The sequence below is a fragment of the Lithobates pipiens genome, unplaced genomic scaffold, assembly GCF_037356315.1.
Source record: "Lithobates pipiens isolate NorthernLeopardFrog02 unplaced genomic scaffold, aLitPip1_a1.2 Scaffold_8, whole genome shotgun sequence".
In the NCBI taxonomy this organism is placed as follows: Eukaryota; Metazoa; Chordata; class Amphibia; order Anura; family Ranidae; genus Lithobates; species Lithobates pipiens.
In genome coordinates, this window is record NW_027507903.1 from 257,105,075 (window position 1) to 257,127,225 (window position 22,151).

The window sequence follows — 22,151 nt, forward strand, 5'->3', positions numbered from 1 at the left end:
AAGGTTGGTAACAAGTGGCTGCAAGTTGGGATCAGGCAAAAGTATAATCAAATAACAAGCCCAAGGTTGGTAACAAGTGGTTGCAAGTTGAGATCAAGTGAAAGCATAGCCAAGGAACAAGCCAAAGGTTGATAATGAATGGTTGCAGGTTGGGATTAAGCAGAAGCATAGTCAAGGAACAAGCCAAAGGTAGGTAACAAGTGATAGTGAAGATAAGGACAGCTGCAGGTACGCATAAGAGCAAGATATCATCTGGAGTGAACACAATAATCTGGCAAACAGGAAGTGCAGAGACATGGTGTAAATCAGGAAGCTCACGGGAGGAGCTGTCCAGCATTTTGGGTGGCTCAGCAAGAAGAGTTTCTGCCAGAGACAACAAAGGTCATGGGTTCAGACCCTGGTCCTGATACTAGTTCTGGGGGCCCCAAGGGATTCGCTTAACTTCCAGGAATTTCTGCTCACTTCTTGGTGTGGCTATGTGACTTGAGGTTAAGGTAAATCTCCCCAATGGGAGACAGATGGCAAAAAGCCTGACAGGGGTTATAACCCTCCCGTACCCTATCCAAAATGTTTTGCCTATAGTTCTACTTTAAGGAGGGAGTCAGGGTTGTCACATAGCTAGAGTTAAAACATGACTACCTTTGTTCATCTCTTCATTATGTGGTGAATTAATGGGGCAAGTAGTGTACATAATAAAGTTATCTTTATTGCGGTTTCTTTTAAGCTCACAGAAAGTGACAAATATACTGCATTTATTGCAAGATCAACTTTTTGTTTATGTATCACAGGTACTTTTATACCACCAACAATGTATGCAGTGCTATACATATATGTAGTACATTCACATCAGTACCTGCACTCAAGAGCTTACAGTCTGAGGCTTCTAACTCACATTCTTACAGTACATACACATAAGCGGGCCAATTTAGACAGGAGCCAATTAACCTACTATCATGTCTTCGGAGTGTGGGGGGGGGGGGGGAGGGGCTGGAATACCCAGAGAAAACCCACCCAAGCACAGGTAAATTCCAAGAAAGTTGTGCCATGGCTGAGATTTTAACCAACGACTCTAGTGCTGCCGGGTGGTAGTGCTAACCTCTTAGCCACTGTGCTGCCCAACTTAATCCATTAAATACCAGAGCATAATATACAGTATATCGCTGGGATGTACACCACACCATGATCCTTACTCAATGAGTATAGAACAAAACAATATCTTTCCATATTTATTTTAGAGTTTAAAGTTTAATGCTTAGACCTTTTTGTTTTTTCCTCTATTTATTGTTCCAGATAAAGGCTTGATCCTTTCAGATTCAATAGCTGAAAATACCAGTTGTGATAAATAGCTCATGGTAAGGTTGACAAAATAATTGCGCAACAGCTAGAAAACTCTAGATCTACTGTTCTACATATACATTAATATTTTACTAATATAAAGAATAAATGTTTAAATATCTAACTATACTTAATGTTTATTATGTTTCTAAATCAATATTTCAGTATAACATGAAAAACCTCAAAGATAAATAAAGCAATTTGTAAGACTTTAAAGACTGTTTGGGTTTCCTGTTGCTTGCTGCCTGCTGCTCTCACTGTTCTCTAAAAGTCTGTGTAAACTGCAGTTGTAGCATAATTACATATATACAAACTTCCCAGGTCCAAGAGTCACAATGGAAGCATTCACATGTCAAAGTAAACTGCAAGCTGAGACATCTGGTACTTGAAAACCAAAATCAATGCATAGTGGACATCATGTTTCAATATAAACAGAGGACCATTAATATTACTAATTCTAGCAAACACAAATCCAAAGACATTTACTATGGAGTGAATTCCAACTTGATACTAACAAGCAAAGGTACCACCCTCCCACAGACTGAGATATGGCTTTTAATTGGTCGGGTCACATACCACTTGCAGTGTACTCAAACTAACCTGCTGCCATTCCAGAAGTTAGGAGCCAAGGTAAGTTTCTCTCCTGATGTCTCCTTTTTTGCAATTACTTTAACTTGCACATTTGTATTTGTTCAATGTGATATTGTACAATATGTGAAGTGCTTAGGACTTTATAGCCCCTAATATTTATAAAATTGTTACCTGTTTACTTGTTTACTTTGTACTTTGATTTTATATATGTATATATATATATATATATATATATATATATATATATATATATATATATATATATATATATATATATATATATATATATATATATATATATATATATATATATATACATATATATATATATATATATACATATATACCATATATAGTATACAATATCATCTTTAGAATTTAATTAACTAAAACATAGTATCATTAGATATTAGGAGAATATTTATTTTATTTTCTACACAAAATGAAAAACTATAGCAAATATTTAACATTTTATGTAAGGAAATTATTCCAAAAAAGTAAACATATACCAACTATTATTAGCAACATTGTTATTATTACTATGTTGAAAGTTAAATTTTTGTTTTAAAAGTTTAGTTTTCTTTATCACTAGTTCAAAAAAACAAGTTTTTTGGAACTTCTCATATATTCTTTTATATATATATATATATATTTCACAGACATACACACACTCTGTATCATATGTAACATAACCAAATGAAAATATGTGTTCTGCAAAATGTTATTCCAACCTAAGACACTTTTTGCAGTGGAAATAGGTAATTCAAGCACAGTAGTCTTGATGGGTGCTCAGCATAAAGTATCTTTGAGAATCTGACATGAAGGAGAGCTTTGTACTGTTCTCAGTTCCCAGAGGAATTTCATATCCTCATGCCTAAAGCTGGTTCATAAAGACTTTCTTTCTTTTAAGCCACTGAAATTTAGTTTGTGTGTCAGTGCATTCTTGCACATGAATTGGTAATGTTTCTGGACTGAAGTTTACTGGGAGTTGGAGATGAATAGGACAAGTGTATTGCACTATGCAACAGCTAGGGTTTTCAAGACTACTGTCATTCTCAGAGATGTTGCACGTCACATGCTTATTTACGCAGGGCTAAGTTCATTCCAGTGACAAATAGATCTCCTTTGAATCAAAGTTTGTATATTCAAATATTAATTAAATGTATATAATAAAATATGATAATCACTTAATAACATGCTTTGATGAGAAGATGTGTTAAGCATAGTTTTTTGAAAACAAAAAAAATTCTATACAGCAAAAATCAACAGAGTGATTAGGTGGCACATGTGACAACAATTTTGCTTGTGATGTGGCCAGTAGGGGTGCTGTTACTTGACCTTTTGTATTTCCTTATCAAAGCAAGCAACATGCTAGCATCTTATTGAGATACATATTTGAATTAGGCTATAAGCAATTATTTTGGTGGAATGTTACAATAGGGATAAAACATGAAGAACAGACTAGATGTGCACATTAGCTTATCTTGGCAGACGTGGGCATTCATAGGCCAATTCAGTAGAACTTTTGTAGTTAACTTTCAGTTAACTGTCATTATATCAGGTAAGGATGCTTTCTGACTAGCTGCTTTGGATTACTGCACATACCTACTGCTTTAGGCTTTGCCTAATTATTTATGTCTGATAATGTACCATGGAGCCAAATACATAATAGCAAACATTATGCAAAGGGGGCATCATGTTCCATTAGATGCTGGATGCCCAGTCTGTGGCACTGTGACTTGTATACTCAGTGGCATACATCCAAATTCTATGAGAGAGTATATTTATATGAAGGAAAGTCACTGAATTAATGCTACTGTGTGATTTTCTCAATGCTTCTTCTTAAGTCCTGAAGTTCTGTCTGGACTTAGCATCACACATTTCAGATATATTGAGACATGGGTCTACTTTACATAAACACATTAAATATCACCTCTTTCAGCTATGGCATGAATGTTTTTAAACTGTTTTTATACTACTATTTCCCTTTAAAGCATTGAAGAATGAAGATACTTGCAAATATATTCCTGGGACTTTTTATAATTAAAGCAGTTGTATCTGCTCCTCCAACGAATAGCATCAATTATGACACGGCGGCCTATGAAGTTGACTTACTCTATAATCTTTATGACTATGATGAAAACACTAATATCGATCAAGGAGAGGTATGTATTTTTTAGTTATTTTTTATTTGTCATTGCCGTCTAGACCAAGTTTCCTGGACACAAAATACTATTACAGAATAAAGAGAAATATGCAAAATGTAGTAACCAACAGCAAGCAATCAGAAAGACTTTCATGAATTAGCTGAAAAGCTAATATGTGACTGGTTGTCATTATTAACTGTCAATTTTGTCTTGCTCTGTGGTTTTAAAAGGACCAGAATATGTCTGGCTTAGCACTGTAAATTGCTGTTTACGAGCTTCACAATGCAATAAGTACTATAGGAGTGTTTTACTAAAGTGATTTCACCTGGTTTCTGAATTTGTGGCCTCTTTGGACATGAACATAAATAAAAGGAAAAATGTGTGCCTTATTATTACCTTCCAGAGAACTCTCCTTTATTGCATTCCTCATCCCCAGAAAACAGCAGCAGACAGCTGTCAAATACTTGCTTTCTTTTAATTTTTTTTTTTTTTGTGAACCACATGTGACCAAATTCTGGAGCATTGGTCACACGGTGATCTCTGGCAAAGAAAAGAATCACTGTTTATGCAGAGCCTCTGATTGGCCAGTTATGCCCAGACTTAAGTCATCAAAGAAGCTTCAGTAGGGACTATAAAAGTAATATGTCACATGCACCTAAGGGGTTCAGAGTTTAAGAACTAATGAAGAAAGTTAAACATTTTGTACCTTTTTTTTCATATTTCTTTTACTGTCATTTGGATTGATAAACATAATAAAGAAAGGTTAACCAGAGGATACATGCCTGTTGTAACTCAAACACAGGTCCTAAAACAAAATCATATTTTAATAATGAAATTATCTCATATGTGTTTTATTCATGATAACAGTACATGACTTACAATTAATGTGTATGTCAGTTTAAGAAGGAATGTTGATTTTCCAAAATTTAACCTACAAAAATAATTACCGACAAGAAATTCAACAAATGAAAAATAGACAAATGAATACTACATTACTCACTTTATAATTAATTTAATCTGAGCATTCTATTACCATTTTCTTGAACAAGAAAACTTTAGCACTTTGTAAAATGATTTCAAAACTAAATGTTAAAATGGATTAGCACAGCTAAGCTGCAGGTCAATGTAGCTAAGTGTAAATATACATTGTGGTGTGATATTTACACTGTTCCTCCTAACAGACAGTCAGTTTTGTCTAAATCCTGAATCTGCAGACCATATGTGGGACATAGATAGCCTTATGGCATTTGATTCAAGTTAGCAGTTGGTCCTAGCAATAGATTGAATGTTAACTGCTGTTATAGGAAATTTAAAAAAAAAAGAGAGGGTGGATGAAAATGTACTGTCCTCTTTTTAACCTCACCATCCCAGTGAACGTTTAATGCCACACCCCTTTGGATGTGATAGGGCAGTGTTATGCTACTATAGCAAATTTTACATAAAGACCAGACAAGTTATCAAGCTATTGTTTCTATCCAGCTATCTTTGCAAATGATTTAATTTGTTCCTATTTGATTTGATATTGTTACATACTCTAAGTTTGGTCCTAATATATTTCTCAGAATATTTTTTTATGATATGCTGGTGATGTTTTCTTTCGGTTCTAATTTGCATATATAGCTTCATAAAAAGTATTACCAAGAATTGAATATACTGTATATACTGTATAACCTTTCAGGCATCAAAATCTGTTTTACATACTATGACATAATTTTGATAATTTAGTGTTTTTGGAAGACTAGTTTGGGCAAACCATTATGTAGATGTTGAAAGTCTATAAAAGTATAGCGAGAAAATATATACCTAGTTTAGGTGCCTTGTACATACCAAAAGAAAATGATGATGTAGGAACTGGAAGTGGCAAACGTAACTGATTAACTGATTTAGCATATTGGACTTCTACACTGCTGTATTTACACCAGTGCAATGAAGTTATTCTATTAATACTTTTATCTCAGATTTTTTTTCTGTTTTCAAACTCCCATAACTGGAACATCATATCTCTAGAAGGAACATGAAGGCATGCCTATTACTTTAGAATAACTCTTAAAGCACACATTAATCCAAAACTTTTTTTTAGCTTTGGATGGGGTAGGGAATGGTCAGAGTCCCCACCAAGTTTTTATAATAAAAAGGTATTAAAAATGTATTATCACTTTCTGCCTCAGAGACTTGACAGGAAGTAAATTGAAGTATCTCTAAAATGAGAGAAAATCCTACCTGTGGCAACTGTCACCAGAACAGGTAATATCTTTATACTCCTGTGATGGAGGCGGGTCCAAAATTGTAGATTTCTTCTCACTTCCTGTCTTGGTGACAATGGTCATTGAGACAAAGACAAGATGAATGTGTATCATGAGTCATACACAATAATAATATCCTGACAGTGAGAGTTGAGGTTTTTCCTAATTTCTCCAAAACTGTATGTAAATGTTATGTCTGGGGCTCTGGGTGCTAGACTTCTCTACCAGCAATTCCTGACAGTGCTTCCTCTTATGCCGCGTACACGCATCCGGACATTTTTCGATGGACTAGGTCCGACGGCCTTCTCAACGGACTTTCCGAACGAACTGACTTGGCCACACACTATCACACCAAAGTCCGATTCAAACGTGATGACGTACGACCAGACTAGAATAAGGAAATTCATAGCCAGAAGCCAATAGCTGCCCTAGCATCGGTTTTCGTCCCTCAGACTAGCATACAGACGAACGGGTTTTTTGACCGGACTCGAGTTTGTCAGAAAGTTTTGTGTTTTATTTCAAGGTCCGTCTGACTTTTGGGAAAAAAGAGTCCGCTGGAGCCCATACACGATCGAAAAGTCTGGTCCTGTGTACGCCGCATTAGCCACCAACACAAAATTATTATTTTCTCCAATTATCTGCAGCCTTAAGCCTTTCTTTGTATGATTGTATTATTTATTCACTGTACTGACCCTATGACCTATTTATACATTTATTATATGGAGTTCATGAGGAATTGGAAGTACTATAAGAAAACTTTTTCTTAGCATAGAGATAAAAAAATGACTTGCCATGCTTAGGATTTGACCAACATTGGTCTAATTTTCTTAGAAGAACCTCTAATAGGGATTGATATGTACAGCAAAGCCTTTTGGAATTTTTTTATATTTTTATATGATGGCAGACTTTTCTCTCACATTCAAAAGTTTTTGTCAATAATAACAATCTTGCTGATTTAAACACTGGAGCATAGAGAGGACAACACCATGATGCAGTCATAGCCACAACCCACATGCAAATGTCCCCGTGTAGTGCCTTCCCCTACCCCATAACAGGATGAGTGTGTAGTTTAAGAGGAACTGCCACAGAACAAAGCATTTAACAAGAGTTTAAAGTACTCCTGAATAAATGGATATCAAGCAGTCACTTATCCCCTATCAAACCAGCCCAGATAGTCCACTCTTTGTATCCATGGCATCCTGGAGAGTATTTTGGATTTACAATGAATGGTGATGGCCCTTTCTGAAGAACTAATTTTTCCTTTCTTATTGAACATCTAGAATTTAATTGCATCCACCAAGTCCTCACCAAATGCTCCTTGGAAACATTATTGTGCAGATGCACTATTACAGGACCAAAGAGACCCATCCCTTACTGCTAGAGATAGTGCCTCTATGTTCTTTTAAGGACATGCCTATCAGATTTTCAAGACCTTGCCCCATGGTGCAAAGTGGAGGAGCTTGAAACCACACCTCCAAATTTTCATGAAACCTCAAATCAGATATAAATGGGGGTTTCCATTTAGCCTACAATTCACTTACAAGGGTAAGAAATACACCTGTGTCACCCATGAACTCATGCTTCAGAGACTGGAAAATCTACAGGTTTATCCACTGGAAGATGGAACCAAGGCCAACCGTGACTCCCCAAAGTTGTCTGCAGTATGCTTTCAGGAGTCTTCCCCTGCACACTTGGACCAATGCATTAACAATCACTTATCTTGGAATCACACTTTTGATCCCTTGGGCTCTCCCAAACTAGCCTTCTGAACTTGGCGATTGGTTGTTTTGTTTGCCAACCAATGCTGAACCTTCCACCACCTATCTAACTTCCTACTTACCGGTAAGTGTTTGTCCTAAGAAGTTACCCCCAGGCTCAACGTGCTATCTCCTGCCCTTAGAATTCTAGGTCATAGCTCAGTATATGGCTCATTTTACCTTCCTTTAAACTTCATCAGTTCATCTATCCTAGATTTGGCTGCAACTGTGGCTAGAAGAGTGACTCTCAACCATCTTATCATCCAGGGGGATACCTTGCATATATGCTTGTTACCTAATAAATTGGTATGCCCTATATACGTTGTTGGCCATGTTTCCTCAGCTTCTCCCTTTTCCCCTTTATAAGAGTGTCAGCTGTCTAAATGAATCTTTGCAGCCCATCCTGGCATTTCATAATAGGGTTGTGATTATAATCTCTATTTATCTTGAATGTTTTGTAATGTTGGGGTGGACTGCAAACTTAAAGATCATTGTTCTCTGTTTAATGTTATATTTTGTTTTGGGTTGGCCTCCCCGCTCATGCCTATGCACAATGTATATGCCATCCACATCACTGGGAGTGCTCTTTAAAATATAAGATGTGTCTATATGCTGACTAGTGATGGACGAACTTCCGACGGGACGTTTCGCGAACGCGAAACGCGAACGGACACAAACGTTCGCGAAAACGACCGTTCGCCGCGGGCTCCATTGACTTCAATGGGAGGCGAATTTCGCAAACCTTTAGGTCGAATTTGCGGCCACGGGGTAATTATTAGGGGGTAGCACGTAGTCCCACCACCTGGACAATAGCATAATACATGTATGAGGTGAATTTGGGATCGATAACTACAAGCATTTTTTTTTTATTTGGGAAATTGTTCTGACAATTCAGGACTATGGAGCTAATGAAGGCAATGGAGGAGAGGGAAGGTCAGGGACCAGGGTAGGCAAACAAGAGGGTGCAGGAGATACAGAGCACTGACAGCAGCACCGTAATACAGAGCACTGACATCAGCACCGTGACATACAGCGCTGACAGCAGCTCCGTGACATACAGCGCTGACAGCAGCTCCGTGACATACAGCGCTGACAGCAGCTCCGTGACATACAGCGCTGACAGCAGCTCCGTGACATACAGCGCTGACAGCAGCTCCGTGACATACAGCGCTGACAGCAGCACCGTGACATACAGCGCTGACAGCAGCTCCGTGACATACAGCGCTGACAGCAGCTCCGTGACATACAGCGCTGACAGCAGCTCCGTGACATACAGCACTGACAGCAGCTCCGTGACATACAGCGCTGACAGCAGCTCCGTGACATACAGCGCTGACAGCAGCACCGTGACATACAGCGCTGACAGCAGCTCCGTGACATACAGCGCTGACAGCAGCTCCGTGACATACAGCGCTGACAGCAGCTCCGTGACATACAGCGCTGACAGCAGCTCCGTGACATACAGCGCTGACAGCAGCTCCGTGACATACAGCGCTGACAGCAGCTCCGTGACATACAGCGCTGACAGCAGCTCCGTGACATACAGCGCTGACAGCAGCTCCGTGACATACAGCGCTGACAGCAGCTCCGTGACATACAGCGCTGACAGCAGCTCCGTGACATACAGCGCTGACAGCAGCACCGTAAGCAGCCCCAGGAGGAAGTCAGCACAGCACAGGGATGGTGTGATCCCCTCATAATAAGAACCCCCAGGAGGAAGTCAGCACAGCACAGGGATGGTGGGAGCCCCTCATAATAAGAACACCCAGGAGGAAGTCAGCACAGCACAGGGATGGTGGGAACCCCTCATAATAAGCAGCCCCAGTAGAAATATGACACCGCTCAACCTCTTCAAAGAGGAGGGTAGGGGCATATAGTACGGTGTGCTTTTTTGGGTCAGGGAAGTGAGCCAAATGAATTAAGAAGGTCTGTGTGCTTGATTCCAAAAATTGTTTATAGACATATACATGGTCTACTGATCACATGTGTTGAATTCCTCCGAGATCCATGCCTCATTCATTTTTAGAAATGTGAGGTAGTTAACACTGTGGTGAGCTAGGCGAGTACGCTTATCGGTCACAATCCCCCCTGCTGCGCTGAACGTCCTTTCGGACAGGACACTGGATGAGGGGCAAGCCAACAGTTCGATTGCAAATTGGGCAAGCTCTGGCCAGAGGTCAAGCCTGCCCACCCAGTAGTCTAGGGGTTCATCACTCCTCAGAGCGTCCACATCGGCCGTTAACCCAATGTAGTCGGACACCTGACGGTCTAGGCGTTCCCTGATGCTGGATCCGGATGACACCTGTCGATGGGTCGGCTGAAAGAATGACCTCATATCCGAAGTCACCAACACATCTTCAAACCGGCCTCTTCTTGCAGGCGCTGTTGGATTGGTACCCGCAAATCCTTCTCTGGGAGTGGGAATTGCTCCTCTGCCAGCGCACGCAAAAGCAGAATGCAGCATTTCTCGAAGCAAGGCCTGGAAGTGCTGCATTCTGACAGCCCTCTGCGACGGCGGTAACATTTCCGCCATTTTGTGTTTGTACCGGGGGTCTAAGTACGTTGCCACCCAGTACTGGTCCTTGACCCTCATGCTTTTTATACGGGGGTCCCTATTAAAACACTGGAGCATGAAGGCCCCCATTTGCACTAAAGTGGAAGCGGTGTGGTGGCCTGGCTCCTGCTCATCATCCAGGATAATGTCGTCCTCTTCATTCTCCTCTCCCCATCCTCGCACAACAGGGATCCCAGAAAGGTTTAAAGCATGCTCTTCTTGCTCCTGCTCATCCGCCCCGGCACCATCCTCCTCTGACTCCTCATCAGACTCCTGTTGTTGACTTGTCTCAGATAGAGTAGCCCCCCCTGGGAATTCATCCAGCATTGCGACTTCCTCATCTTCCCGCTCCTGCTCCTCCACAGCCTGATCAATGACACGACGCAATGCACGCTCCAGAAAGAAGGCATAAGGTACCATGTCACTGATGGCGCCATGGCTGCGACTGACCAGTTTGGTGATCTCCTCAAATGGCCGCAGAAGTCTGCATGTGTCGCGCATGAGCAGCCACTGGCGCGGTGAAAAAAAACCCAGCTCCCCAGAACCGTTTCTTTCGCAGAGTTCATACAGGTAGACGTTAACTGCACGTTTCTGCTGGAGCAGCCTATCAAGCATATAGAAGGTTGAGTTCCATCGCGTCGGGCAATCGCAAATAAGACGTCTGACCGGCAGATGGTGTCGCCGCTGAATGTCAGCAAGGCGAGCCATGGCCGTGTAAGATCTTCTGAAATGGGCCGAGATTTTCCTTGCCTGCCGCAAGATGTCCTGGACCCCAGGGTATTTGACAAGGAATCGCTGCACGACCAAGTTTAAGACGTGTGCCATGCACGGCACGTGCGTGATTTTGCCCTGTTTCAATGCGCTAAGCAGATTGGCACCGTTGTCACACACCACTTTACCAACTGTCAAATTGAGCGGTGTTAGCCACTCATCTGCCTGTGAACGCAAAGCTGAAAGGAGTGCCGGGCCAGTGTGGCTCTTTGCTTCCAGGCACAACAGACGCAGCACGGCATGGCAACGTCTCACCTGGCATGTGGAATAGGTTCTGGGGAGCTTGGGCGGTGCAGTGGAAGAGACGCTAGCAGCGGAAAAGGAGGAGGCAGCTGAGGAGGAGAGGGAGGAGGATGGAGTAGGAGGAGGAGAAGAAGAGTCAGGCCTGCATGCAATCCGTGGCGGTAAAACCAAATCTACACGGGTGCCACGGGTTACATGCTTGACGGCCGTCAGAAGGTTCACCCAGTGGGCAGTAAAACTGATATACCTTCCCTGCCCGTGTTTGCTAGACCACGTGTCTGTGGTCAGATGTATCTTGGCACCGACACTGTGTGCCAGAGATACATTCACTTGCCGCTGAACATGGCCATATAGCTCTGGGATGCCCTTCTCTGAGAAATACTTCCTTCCTGGGACCTTCCATTGTGGTGTTCCAATGGCCACAAATTTGCGAAAGGCCTCCGAGTCCACCAGTTTATATGGCAGTAGTTGGCGGGCTATGAGTTCTGACAAGCCAGCCGCCAACCGTTGGGCAAGAGGGTTATCCGGCGTCATCATTTTTTTACGCTCAAACATTAGGCCCACGGAAGCCTGCCTTTTTGCAGAAAAATGTGAGCTTGGCGTGATGGAAGGTGGAGTGGAGGACAATTGTGAGGAGAGAGGAGAAGGAGAAGTAGAAGACGAGGCTGGACGGTGAGAGCCTGCAGTGTGGCTTTGTGTGTTCCGTTGCTCCCACTGGGCTCGGTGATGGCTGCTCATGTGCCTTCTTAAGGCGGTCGTCCCTAGGTGAGTATTGGGCTTACCGCGACTAACGCGTTGACTGCAAAGATTGCAGATGGCAACGCTATTGTCAGCAGCGGACACGTTAAAAAAAGCCCACACTGCGGAGCCATGTGCCGGTGTCCTGGGAGCGCCAGATGTGACCGTACATGGTCGATGACTCGCTCCTGATACATTTGCAGTCTGCTTTGTCCCTGCTGTGCAATGTAAGTCATTGCTGCTTCTCCTCCCTATCTGCTGGTCCATATCTCCCTCTGAACTCCCCTCCTCTTCCTCTCTTGTGGGCACCCACGTGACATCACTAGACACGTCATCATCAACGTCACCTTCCCCACCGCTATAAGTAGAGATCTCGGAGTAGGCAGCAACACCGGGGACCAACCTCCTCCTTGGGCTGATCTGGGTACTGGCGTCAGACTGCTGAGTAGCGCTTGTTGCTACCTCCTCTTCCTGATCCAATACCAAGAGTGGCTGCGCATCAGAAATGTCCTCTTGATATGGATCGGAAAATAATTCCAGTGACTCAAGCGGAAGGTATGTGGTGGTGGTGGTGGTGGTCGTGTTGTTGGTGGTAGTGTCTTTGGGGGTGCACATAGCAGAGAGTGAAGAAGAGGGTGCAGATCGAGAGGATGAGGAGGGTGCAGAAGAGTAAGGCTGAGCGAGCCACTCAACCAAGTCTGGTGCATCCTTTAAAGTAATTGAACGCACCTTCTGCAACTTCCCACTTTGGCTCAAGCCTGTTGCTCCTGCCCTACCCCTACCACCCCTGCGGAAGGGCCTGCCTCTTCCTCTGCCTGTCATTTTTTAAATGACCCTGTGACAAAACTCTTAGTCCCTATACCGATGAAGGACTGCTGCAGTATAGGGCAGCGGTCAGCAGTGGTGCACGTCAACCCTATCTATTGTGGACCGATAGCGGTCCTTACAGAACAGCAGACTGTACCGCACTCAAGCCTATGTACCGTAGCACCCTATACCAAGTTACCAGTCCTTATAAGAACTTTTGTGGAACAAGCAGGTTGTGTGTTAGTGATTAGCAGACTGTACGTCAGTCCCTATACCGCTGAAGGACTGCTGCAGTATAGGTGAGCGGTCAGCAGTGGTGCACGTCAACCCTATCTATTGTGGACCTATAGCGGTCCTTACAGAACAGCAGACTGTACCGCACTCAAGCCTATGTACCGTAGCACCCTATACCAAGTTACCAGTCCTTATAAGAACTTTTGTGGACCAAGCAGGTTGTGTATTAGTGTTTAGCAGACTGTACGTCAGTCCCTATACCGCTGAAGGACTGCTGCAGTATAGGGCAGCGGTCAGCAGTGGTGCACGTCAACCCTATCTATTGTGGACCGATAGCGGTCCTTACAGAACAGCAGACTGTACCGCACTCAAGCCTATGTACCGTAGCACCCTATACCAAGTTACCAGTCCTTATAAGAACTTTTGTGGAACAAGCAGGTTGTGTGTTAGTGATTAGCAGACTGTACGTCAGTCCCTATACCGCTGAAGGACTGCTGCAGTATAGGGCAGCGGTCAGCAGTGGTGCACGTCAACCCTATCTATTGTGGACCGATAGCGGTCCTTACAGAACAGCAGACTGTACCGCACTCAAGCCTATGTACCGTAGCACCCTATACCAAGTTACCAGTCCTTATAAGAACTTTTGTGGAACAAGCAGGTTGTGTGTTAGTGATTAGCAGACTGTACGTCAGTCCCTATACCGCTGAAGGACTGCTGCAGTATAGGTGAGCGGTCAGCAGTGGTGCACGTCAACCCTATCTATTGTGGACCGATAGCGGTCCTTACAGAACAGCAGACTGTACCGCACTCAAGCCTATGTACCGTAGCACCCTATACCAAGTTACCAGTCCTTATAAGAACTTTTGTGGACCAAGCAGGTTGTGTATTAGTGTTTAGCAGACTGTACGTCAGTCCCTATACCGCTGAAGGACTGCTGCAGTATAGGGCAGCGGTCAGCAGTGGTGCACGTCAACCCTATCTATTGTGGACCGATAGCGGTCCTTACAGAACAGCAGACTGTACCGCACTCAAGCCTATGTACCGTAGCACCCTATACCAAGTTACCAGTCCTTATAAGAACTTTTGTGGAACAAGCAGGTTGTGTGTTAGTGATTAGCAGACTGTACGTCAGTCCCTATACCGCTGAAGGACTGCTGCAGTATAGGTGAGCGGTCAGCAGTGGTGCACGTCAACCCTATCTATTGTGGACCGATAGCGGTCCTTACAGAACAGCAGACTGTACCGCACTCAAGCCTATGTACCGTAGCACCCTATACCAAGTTACCAGTCCTTATAAGAACTTTTGTGGACCAAGCAGGTTGTGTATTAGTGTTTAGCAGACTGTACGTCAGTCCCTATACCGCTGAAGGACTGCTGCAGTATAGGGCAGCGGTCAGCAGTGGTGCACGTCAACCCTATCTATTGTGGACCGATAGCGGTCCTTACAGAACAGCAGACTGTACCGCACTCAAGCCTATGTACCGTAGCACCCTATACCAAGTTACCAGTCCTTATAAGAACTTTTGTGGAACAAGCAGGTTGTGTGTTAGTGATTAGCAGACTGTACGTCAGTCCCTATACCGCTGAAGGACTGCTGCAGTATAGGTGAGCGGTCAGCAGTGGTGCACGTCAACCCTATCTATTGTGGACCGATAGCGGTCCTTACAGAACAGCAGACTGTACCGCACTCAAGCCTATGTACCGTAGCACCCTATACCAAGTTACCAGTCCTTATAAGAACTTTTGTGGACCAAGCAGGTTGTGTATTAGTGTTTAGCAGACTGTACGTCAGTCCCTATACCGCTGAAGGACTGCTGCAGTATAGGGCAGCGGTCAGCAGTGGTGCACGTCAACCCTATCTATTGTGGACCGATAGCGGTCCTTACAGAACAGCAGACTGTACCGCACTCAAGCCTATGTACCGTAGCACCCTATACCAAGTTACCAGTCCTTATAAGAACTTTTGTGGAACAAGCAGGTTGTGTGTTAGTGATTAGCAGACTGTACGTCAGTCCCTATACCGCTGAAGGACTGCTGCAGTATAGGTGAGCGGTCAGCAGTGGTGCACGTCAACCCTATCTATTGTGGACCGATAGCGGTCCTTACAGAACAGCAGACTGTACCGCACTCAAGCCTATGTACCGTAGCACCCTATACCAAGTTACCAGTCCTTATAAGAACTTTTGTGGAACAAGTGAGTTGTGAATGTTTAGCAGACTGCAGCAGAAGGGCAGCAGTCAAGTATAATATCCTTTCTATATTTGGAAGAAAGAATATTATACATGTACAAGCCTATTACTGTACCACTGATACCAGTCCTGAAAAGAACCTTTGTGGAACTAATAATAACAGCAAGTCTTTAAAATTACCCTCACTGCCTGACAACACTGCTTCCTTCCTGTCCCTATACAAATTGGCAAAAAAAGAGAACGATTAGTGGTTACTGGAACAGCTCTTTTGTGGACCTTGATAGTAACAGCTAATGATGATGATGATGATGATGATGATGAAAGACTAATCTGGCTGTCCCTGTAGCATACACCGTCCTTTCCCTTTCTCTAAACTAACAAAAGACACTCAGGCTGCTGCAAGAATCAGCAGCACAGCAAACCTATCAACACCTAACACCTATACCAGTCCTGAAAAGAACTTTTGTGTACCAAATAGCTAGTGGTTTATCTCTCCCTACTCCACACAGGAACCTGTCCCTATCGTAACAGAAGAAAGAATGTAAAATGGCCACCGGATCGGGTGTATTTATAGGTTAGGGGGAATGTACAAGTGTCCATGTGCTGTCATGTCTCAATTGGCTGTCCTGTATCACATGATAAACGTGTCACCAAAGGTTAAAGTTCTTGTATACATTAAACACGTAAGTCCGCCGCGGCGAACGACGGAAAAAGGCGTTCGAACGTGCGGACCGCGAATGTCGGAAATTCGCCGCGAAACGACCGCCGGGCGAACCGTTCGGCCATCACTAATGCTGACAGTTGCAAAGTGTCCTCCCCTGTATCTCAGTCCTCATTTTATGTAGGTACCTACGTACTATGAGAGGGTAGGGCAGTTGTTAATTTCTAGAGAAAATAATTAACTTTTTTGCACCATGTTTGGAATGTTTCACCTAGTAGTTGTTATCATGATCACTTATGTATCTGAATTATGTCTGTGCCCAGAAAGATGGTCACTGTGACCCTTCCCCTTTTCTCTTTCCTTCCAAGTCCTAGCTTTTGTGGGGTTTCCTGAGGAAAAGTTGGTTCCTGTGTCACACCATCAGTGCACTGTTTTTTACTCTACTCAATATTACTGTACTGTTCCTTTTTAATTACCCAACTTCTTTTTACCCTTGCCAACCTCTATTCTCTGTAGAAACCCACTCCCTTACCCCTCTGTGGAGACTGTAGGCTGGCCTTTTCCTTTCATTCGTGATTTTCTTTTGTGCAATACAGATACGTATGTCAACTCATTTTTGTATCAAATCTATATCCAATATTACTGTACTGTTCCTTTTTAATTACCCAACTTCTTTTTACCCTTGCCAACCTCTATTCTCTGTAGAGACCCACTCCCTTACCCCTCTGTGGAGACTGTAGGCTGGCCTTTTCCTTTCATTCGTGATTTTCTTTTGTGCAATACAGATACCTATGTCAACTCATTTTTGTATCAAATCTATATCCAAATACTTTAGCAACACCTTCCCACAAATATTTCTTGAAAATGTTAACACGAAAGGGGGTTCTTCATAGACTTCCACCACTCTGCCCACTTCACTGCTCAGCATATATTTGGTGACCCAGTGAGGAGATACCATTTGCTAGAAGAAAAAGATCCAGGTGGCTTCACGGCCCTACACAACAAAGAAAGTGCTGAACAACTTGCCCTGCTTCTGGGGAAAGATTTCCACAGTATCGTGGATGATCATAGCTGACCAAAACACATTTAACCTCTGGGTCAAACCACTGTGCAATTCCCTTACTGAACCTAGATGCTAAGTTCCTGGCAATAATTCTAGCCACTACTCTTAATGAAGTGAATGGACTTCTGGTACATATGAATTAGATGTTTCATGCCAAAATGTCAGGAGAGTATTAATGTCTGCAGGATTATACATCTTATTTTTCAATAAGAAGATGAATCCCTGCCATCATTCTATCACCTAAAGGGGTTGTAAACCCTATTTTTTTTCATAAAAATACCAAACATGTCTATACCTACCTGCTCTGTGCAACTGTTGTGCACAGAGCAGCCCCAATAATCTTGTTCTGGGGTGCCCCTTCTGTAGCGCTCTAGACCCCTCCTCTTCATCAGGTGTCCCCACGGAAAGCCTATTTTCCTGGGAGCACCAGCGTGGGCTCGCTACCGAGCCCCACTGCTGCATCCATTGACACAGACAGTGGGACTCAGCCCTGATCCCGTGTCACTGGATTTGATTGACATCCAATGGCTCCTGCTGCTATGAATTTGTCCAATGAGGAGAGAGACAGTGACTGGAGCTGCTGCGCTCATGCTCATGCACATTGCTGGATCGGGCTATGAATTTGTCCAATGAGGAGAGAGACAGCGACTGGAGCCGCTGTGCTCATGCACATTGCTGGATCAGGCTCAGGTAGAAAAAAAGGAAAGGTCTCAGGGGGAGCTGCAGCACAGAAGGTTTTTCACCTTAATGCATAGAATGCATTAGGGTGAAATATATTGAGGCTTTACAACCACTTTAAGGTAAAAAAGGCCATTAAGTTGGTCTCTTGGTCATTCCTCTCCTACGTTCTATCTAAGTGTTGCATTGGTCCCTATATCAGGCGCAGTGATAACATTCCATAACTTATGCTCTCTGTAGTCTGGCATAAATGTTGCCTTTAAGCAAGAAAATGCTGTTATATAACCCAACCCAGCACTTACTCTCCACAACGTAATGGACATTTTTTCTTGATTGATATTTGACACTGCTATGTTTTATGGTAAATTTCTGCTTTCATTATGCTTTAAACTTATTTATATTTTTGTGATTGATTCTTACCTCCTTTTGCCTTTAGTGAAAGAATCAATTACCTGTAATGATGTTGGCCTGTGGCTGTGGCTGGTCTGGTTTTCTGACATTTTCTCTTTACATTGAAGTGCTTGTTATCAGTTCCTAATTATTTTTATAAGTTGGCATTGCATTGCTTTAATTGGTAATTGCATGGTCATGTAATGCTGTACCTGAACAAAATTTGTGTCCTTTTTTCCTCCAAACAGAGCTTTATTTTGGTGCTATTTGATCACCGCTGCAGATTTTATTTTTCACGCTATACACGAACAAACCCGACAATTTTGAAAAAAAAATGTTTTGTACATTTTGTTATAATAAATATCCCAAAAAATGATTTTAAAAAACAAATTTCTTCATCAGTTTAGGTCAATATATATTCTTCTACATATTTTTGGTAAAAAAATAGCAATAAGCGTATATCGATTGGTTTGCGCAAAAGTTATAGCATCTACAAACTATGGGAAAGATTTACGCAGGCGATTGGCAATACACATAAAAGTCACTGAAAAAAAATGGCATGGGATCCGCCCACAGTCTATTAGCAGGCCCTTTGGGTCTGGTATGAATATTAAGAGGAACCCTGAACCAATTTTTTAAAAAAATATGCGTGGAGGTCCCTCCAAATTCCATACCAGGCCCTTCAGGTCTGGTATGGATATTAAGGGGAACCCCGCACCAAAATAATAAAAAATGGTGTGGGGGTTCCCCCTCAAAAATCCATACCAGAACCTTATCCGAGCACACAACCTGGCAGGTCGCAGGAAAAGAGGGAGGACGAGAGAGCGCCCCCTCTCCTGAACCATACCAGGCCACATGCCCTCAACATGGGGAGGGTGCTTTGGGTTAGCCCCCCAAAGCACCGTGTCCGCATGTTGATGGGGACAAGGGCCTCATCCCCACAACCCTTGCTCAGTGGTTGTGGGGGTCTTACCAGAATCTGGAAGCCCCCTTTAACAAGGGGACCACCAGATCCCAGCCTCCCCCCGTGTGGAATGGTAACGGGGTACAAATTTACCCCTAACATTTCACAAAAGAAGTGTGAAAGTGGTAAAAATGACATGGCACGGCTTGGGACAAGTCCTTTATTAAAATATAAAAAATAAAAATGTCCCACAAAGTATTTTTCTTCTTCTCTTGCTCCATCGACTGAGAAAGAAAAAAAATGCACAGGTACTTCCCTATGGTTTCCCCGTAGTCAGACGGGGGTGGGGGTCAACCGAGAATGTCACAGTGTGGCCCTGCCCTCAGTTATAAAAGAACTGTCAAAGCGAAGATGCGTCATATGGCGGGTGCCTCCCATGGAGGCGATTCGGTCACGTTTTTTTTTCTTTTTTGGGGCCATCAGCAGAGCAAGAAAAGAAGAAGGCTTCATGGGAAATTTTATTTTTTTATTTTTTAATAAAGAACTTGTCCCAAGCCGTGTCATGTAATTTTTACCATTTTCACATGTTTTTTGTGAAATGGTAGTGGTACATTTGTACCCCGTTACAATTTCACATGGGGGAGGCTGGGATTTGCGGGTCCCCTTAATATTTTTTTTAAATTTAAAAAAAATATATTTTATATATTTAAAAATGTTGGTTCGGGGTTCCCCTTAATATTCATACCAGACCCAAAGGGCCTGGTAATGGACTGTGGGGAATCCCATGGCATTTTTTTCAATGACTTTTATGTGTATTGCCGGGACTGACAATTCATTATAGCCGCGAGTACTTTTAAATTACTTTTTTTTTCCTTTAGAAATGTAATTTTGCTCTCGGACTATTGTAAACACATGTAACATGTACCACTTTACAGGCATGCTATAGACACCCCCCAGGTATGAAATTTAAAGAATGTTTCACTTTTATTGTTTCATTTTAAGCATTATCAAAATCACTGCTCCCGAAAAAACGTCCCTTTTTAAAACTTTATTTTGCATTGATTCAAGGTCCCCAAACACTTTTTATGACAATAACTTGCATATACGATGTTAAAATTAGCACATTTGATTATTCATGTTCGTGTTCCATAGACTTTAACGGTATTCAGGTGTTCAAACAAATGACTTAAACACCAGGACGATGAGATATGTGCACTCATATATCCTGCTTCTGTCTTACTTTCCTCACCTTCCTTCTCCTAACCTCTAGGGAAGTTTTCCCCAATTCTGGCCCTCCAATTTCTAACTGCAACCCCCATATCCAGCACCTTTCTTCCACCGGCAACAGCTGCAATTCACTCAGTTTAATTTTTTATCCATCTGCTTCCAAAAACTAGCCAACCTAATCTCATATGCCCTCTGGAATGCCCTCTCTGTCTGTAACAAGCTCACATTTGTACATGTCTTTTTATCTCCCGTTTCTTTATCATAATTGCCATTACTGGAACCTGGCTTCAAGATTCTGACTTGGCTTCCCTCAATCATGGTGGCCTCCACTGGACTCACCCACCAAGACCCAGTGGATGGAAAGGAGGTGGAGTTAGATACTTTCTATTCCCACTGAGCACCTTTCAAGTCCTTCCTACCCCTCCATCTCTATCCCTCTCTTCAGTATTCATCTGTTTTCTCTAATTTCTCTTGGAATTGCTGTGATGCACCAGTATCACACTTCTCTGTCTGATTACCCTCCTTTCTCTCCTCTGAAATACCCGCTATCATCATTGGTGACTTTAACATCCCTGTTAATGTTAGCAGCCCAGCTACATCTCAACTTCCCAACCTAACCTCATATTTTAACATAACACCATGGACACACACTTCCACTCACTCTGATGGTAACACTTGTATTCTCCCGTATCTGCACTCCTGGCAACCTCACCAACGCCCCTTATCCTTTCTCTGATCATAAGCTCATCAGTTAACATTTTCCTTGACTCCAACCATCTATCACTCCAAGCCGCAAACCAATACTTGTAGAAACCTTTGGCACTTTAATCCTTCTCCTCTCTATTCTGCTATTGACCACCCCTATGACAAAATCTCTCCCCGTTTCTGTCCTAACCTGGCCACCTCTGTCTACAACACTCTCATCCTCACTGAAGACACTTGCTCCTCTAACTACATGCAGAGTCAGGCCCCAACCATTTCAACCTCAACAAACTGGTGACACCAGAATTCTCAAGAGACATTGCCATGCTCTTGAACAACAGTGGCATATAACTAAATCCCTGCAGGACTTCACCCTTTACAAATATGCACTCCTAATATGCAATCCCTGCCTCCATGCTGCCAAACAAACCTACTTTGTCACTCTTATTAATACCAGCTCTTCTCTACCTTTAACTCTCTGATTTGTCTCCCACCACCTTTACCCACAAACTCACTCACTGTCCAAAAGATTGACAATCACTTATAAAACAAGATTGATGCAATATGTTAGGACACCTCTACTGTACAGATATCTTCCCCACTTAAAGAGGAAATAAACCCTGATGGGTTTTACTTCCTCTTTTGCTCCCCACAATACCTGCAAATGAAAAGCATAATGGGCTAGTAAGCATTGCATACTAGCCCATTATACGACACCTGCAAACGTAGCCCACACTGTCCCCTGATAAGGTCGCGTCCATCTTCTCCCCTCTTCCTTCCAGGGCCATGGACTCTGGCTACCGTGTCTGGCTGGATTCACATAACTTCACTCCCGCACATGCATGCTGGAGCCAACAGTCACGGCACACATTGGGGGAAGAAAGGGCGCTGTGGTTCAGATTTTAATTCAGATTAAA

General features: G+C 42.8%; 1 protein-coding gene across 1 annotated transcript in view; it reads left to right on the forward strand.

The window, feature by feature from the left end:
• Positions 1 to 1,811: 1,811 nt before the first annotated feature.
• EPYC (epiphycan) overlaps positions 1,812 to 22,151 on the forward strand; it is a 71,996-nt gene continuing 51,656 nt past the window's right edge. The window contains exons 1-2 of the mRNA XM_077470919.1: positions 1,812 to 1,965; positions 3,921 to 4,091. Coding sequence (XP_077327045.1) covers positions 3,930 to 4,091 — 162 coding nt within the window. The 5' untranslated portion in view covers positions 1,812 to 1,965; positions 3,921 to 3,929. The remainder of the gene's footprint in view (positions 1,966 to 3,920; positions 4,092 to 22,151) is intronic.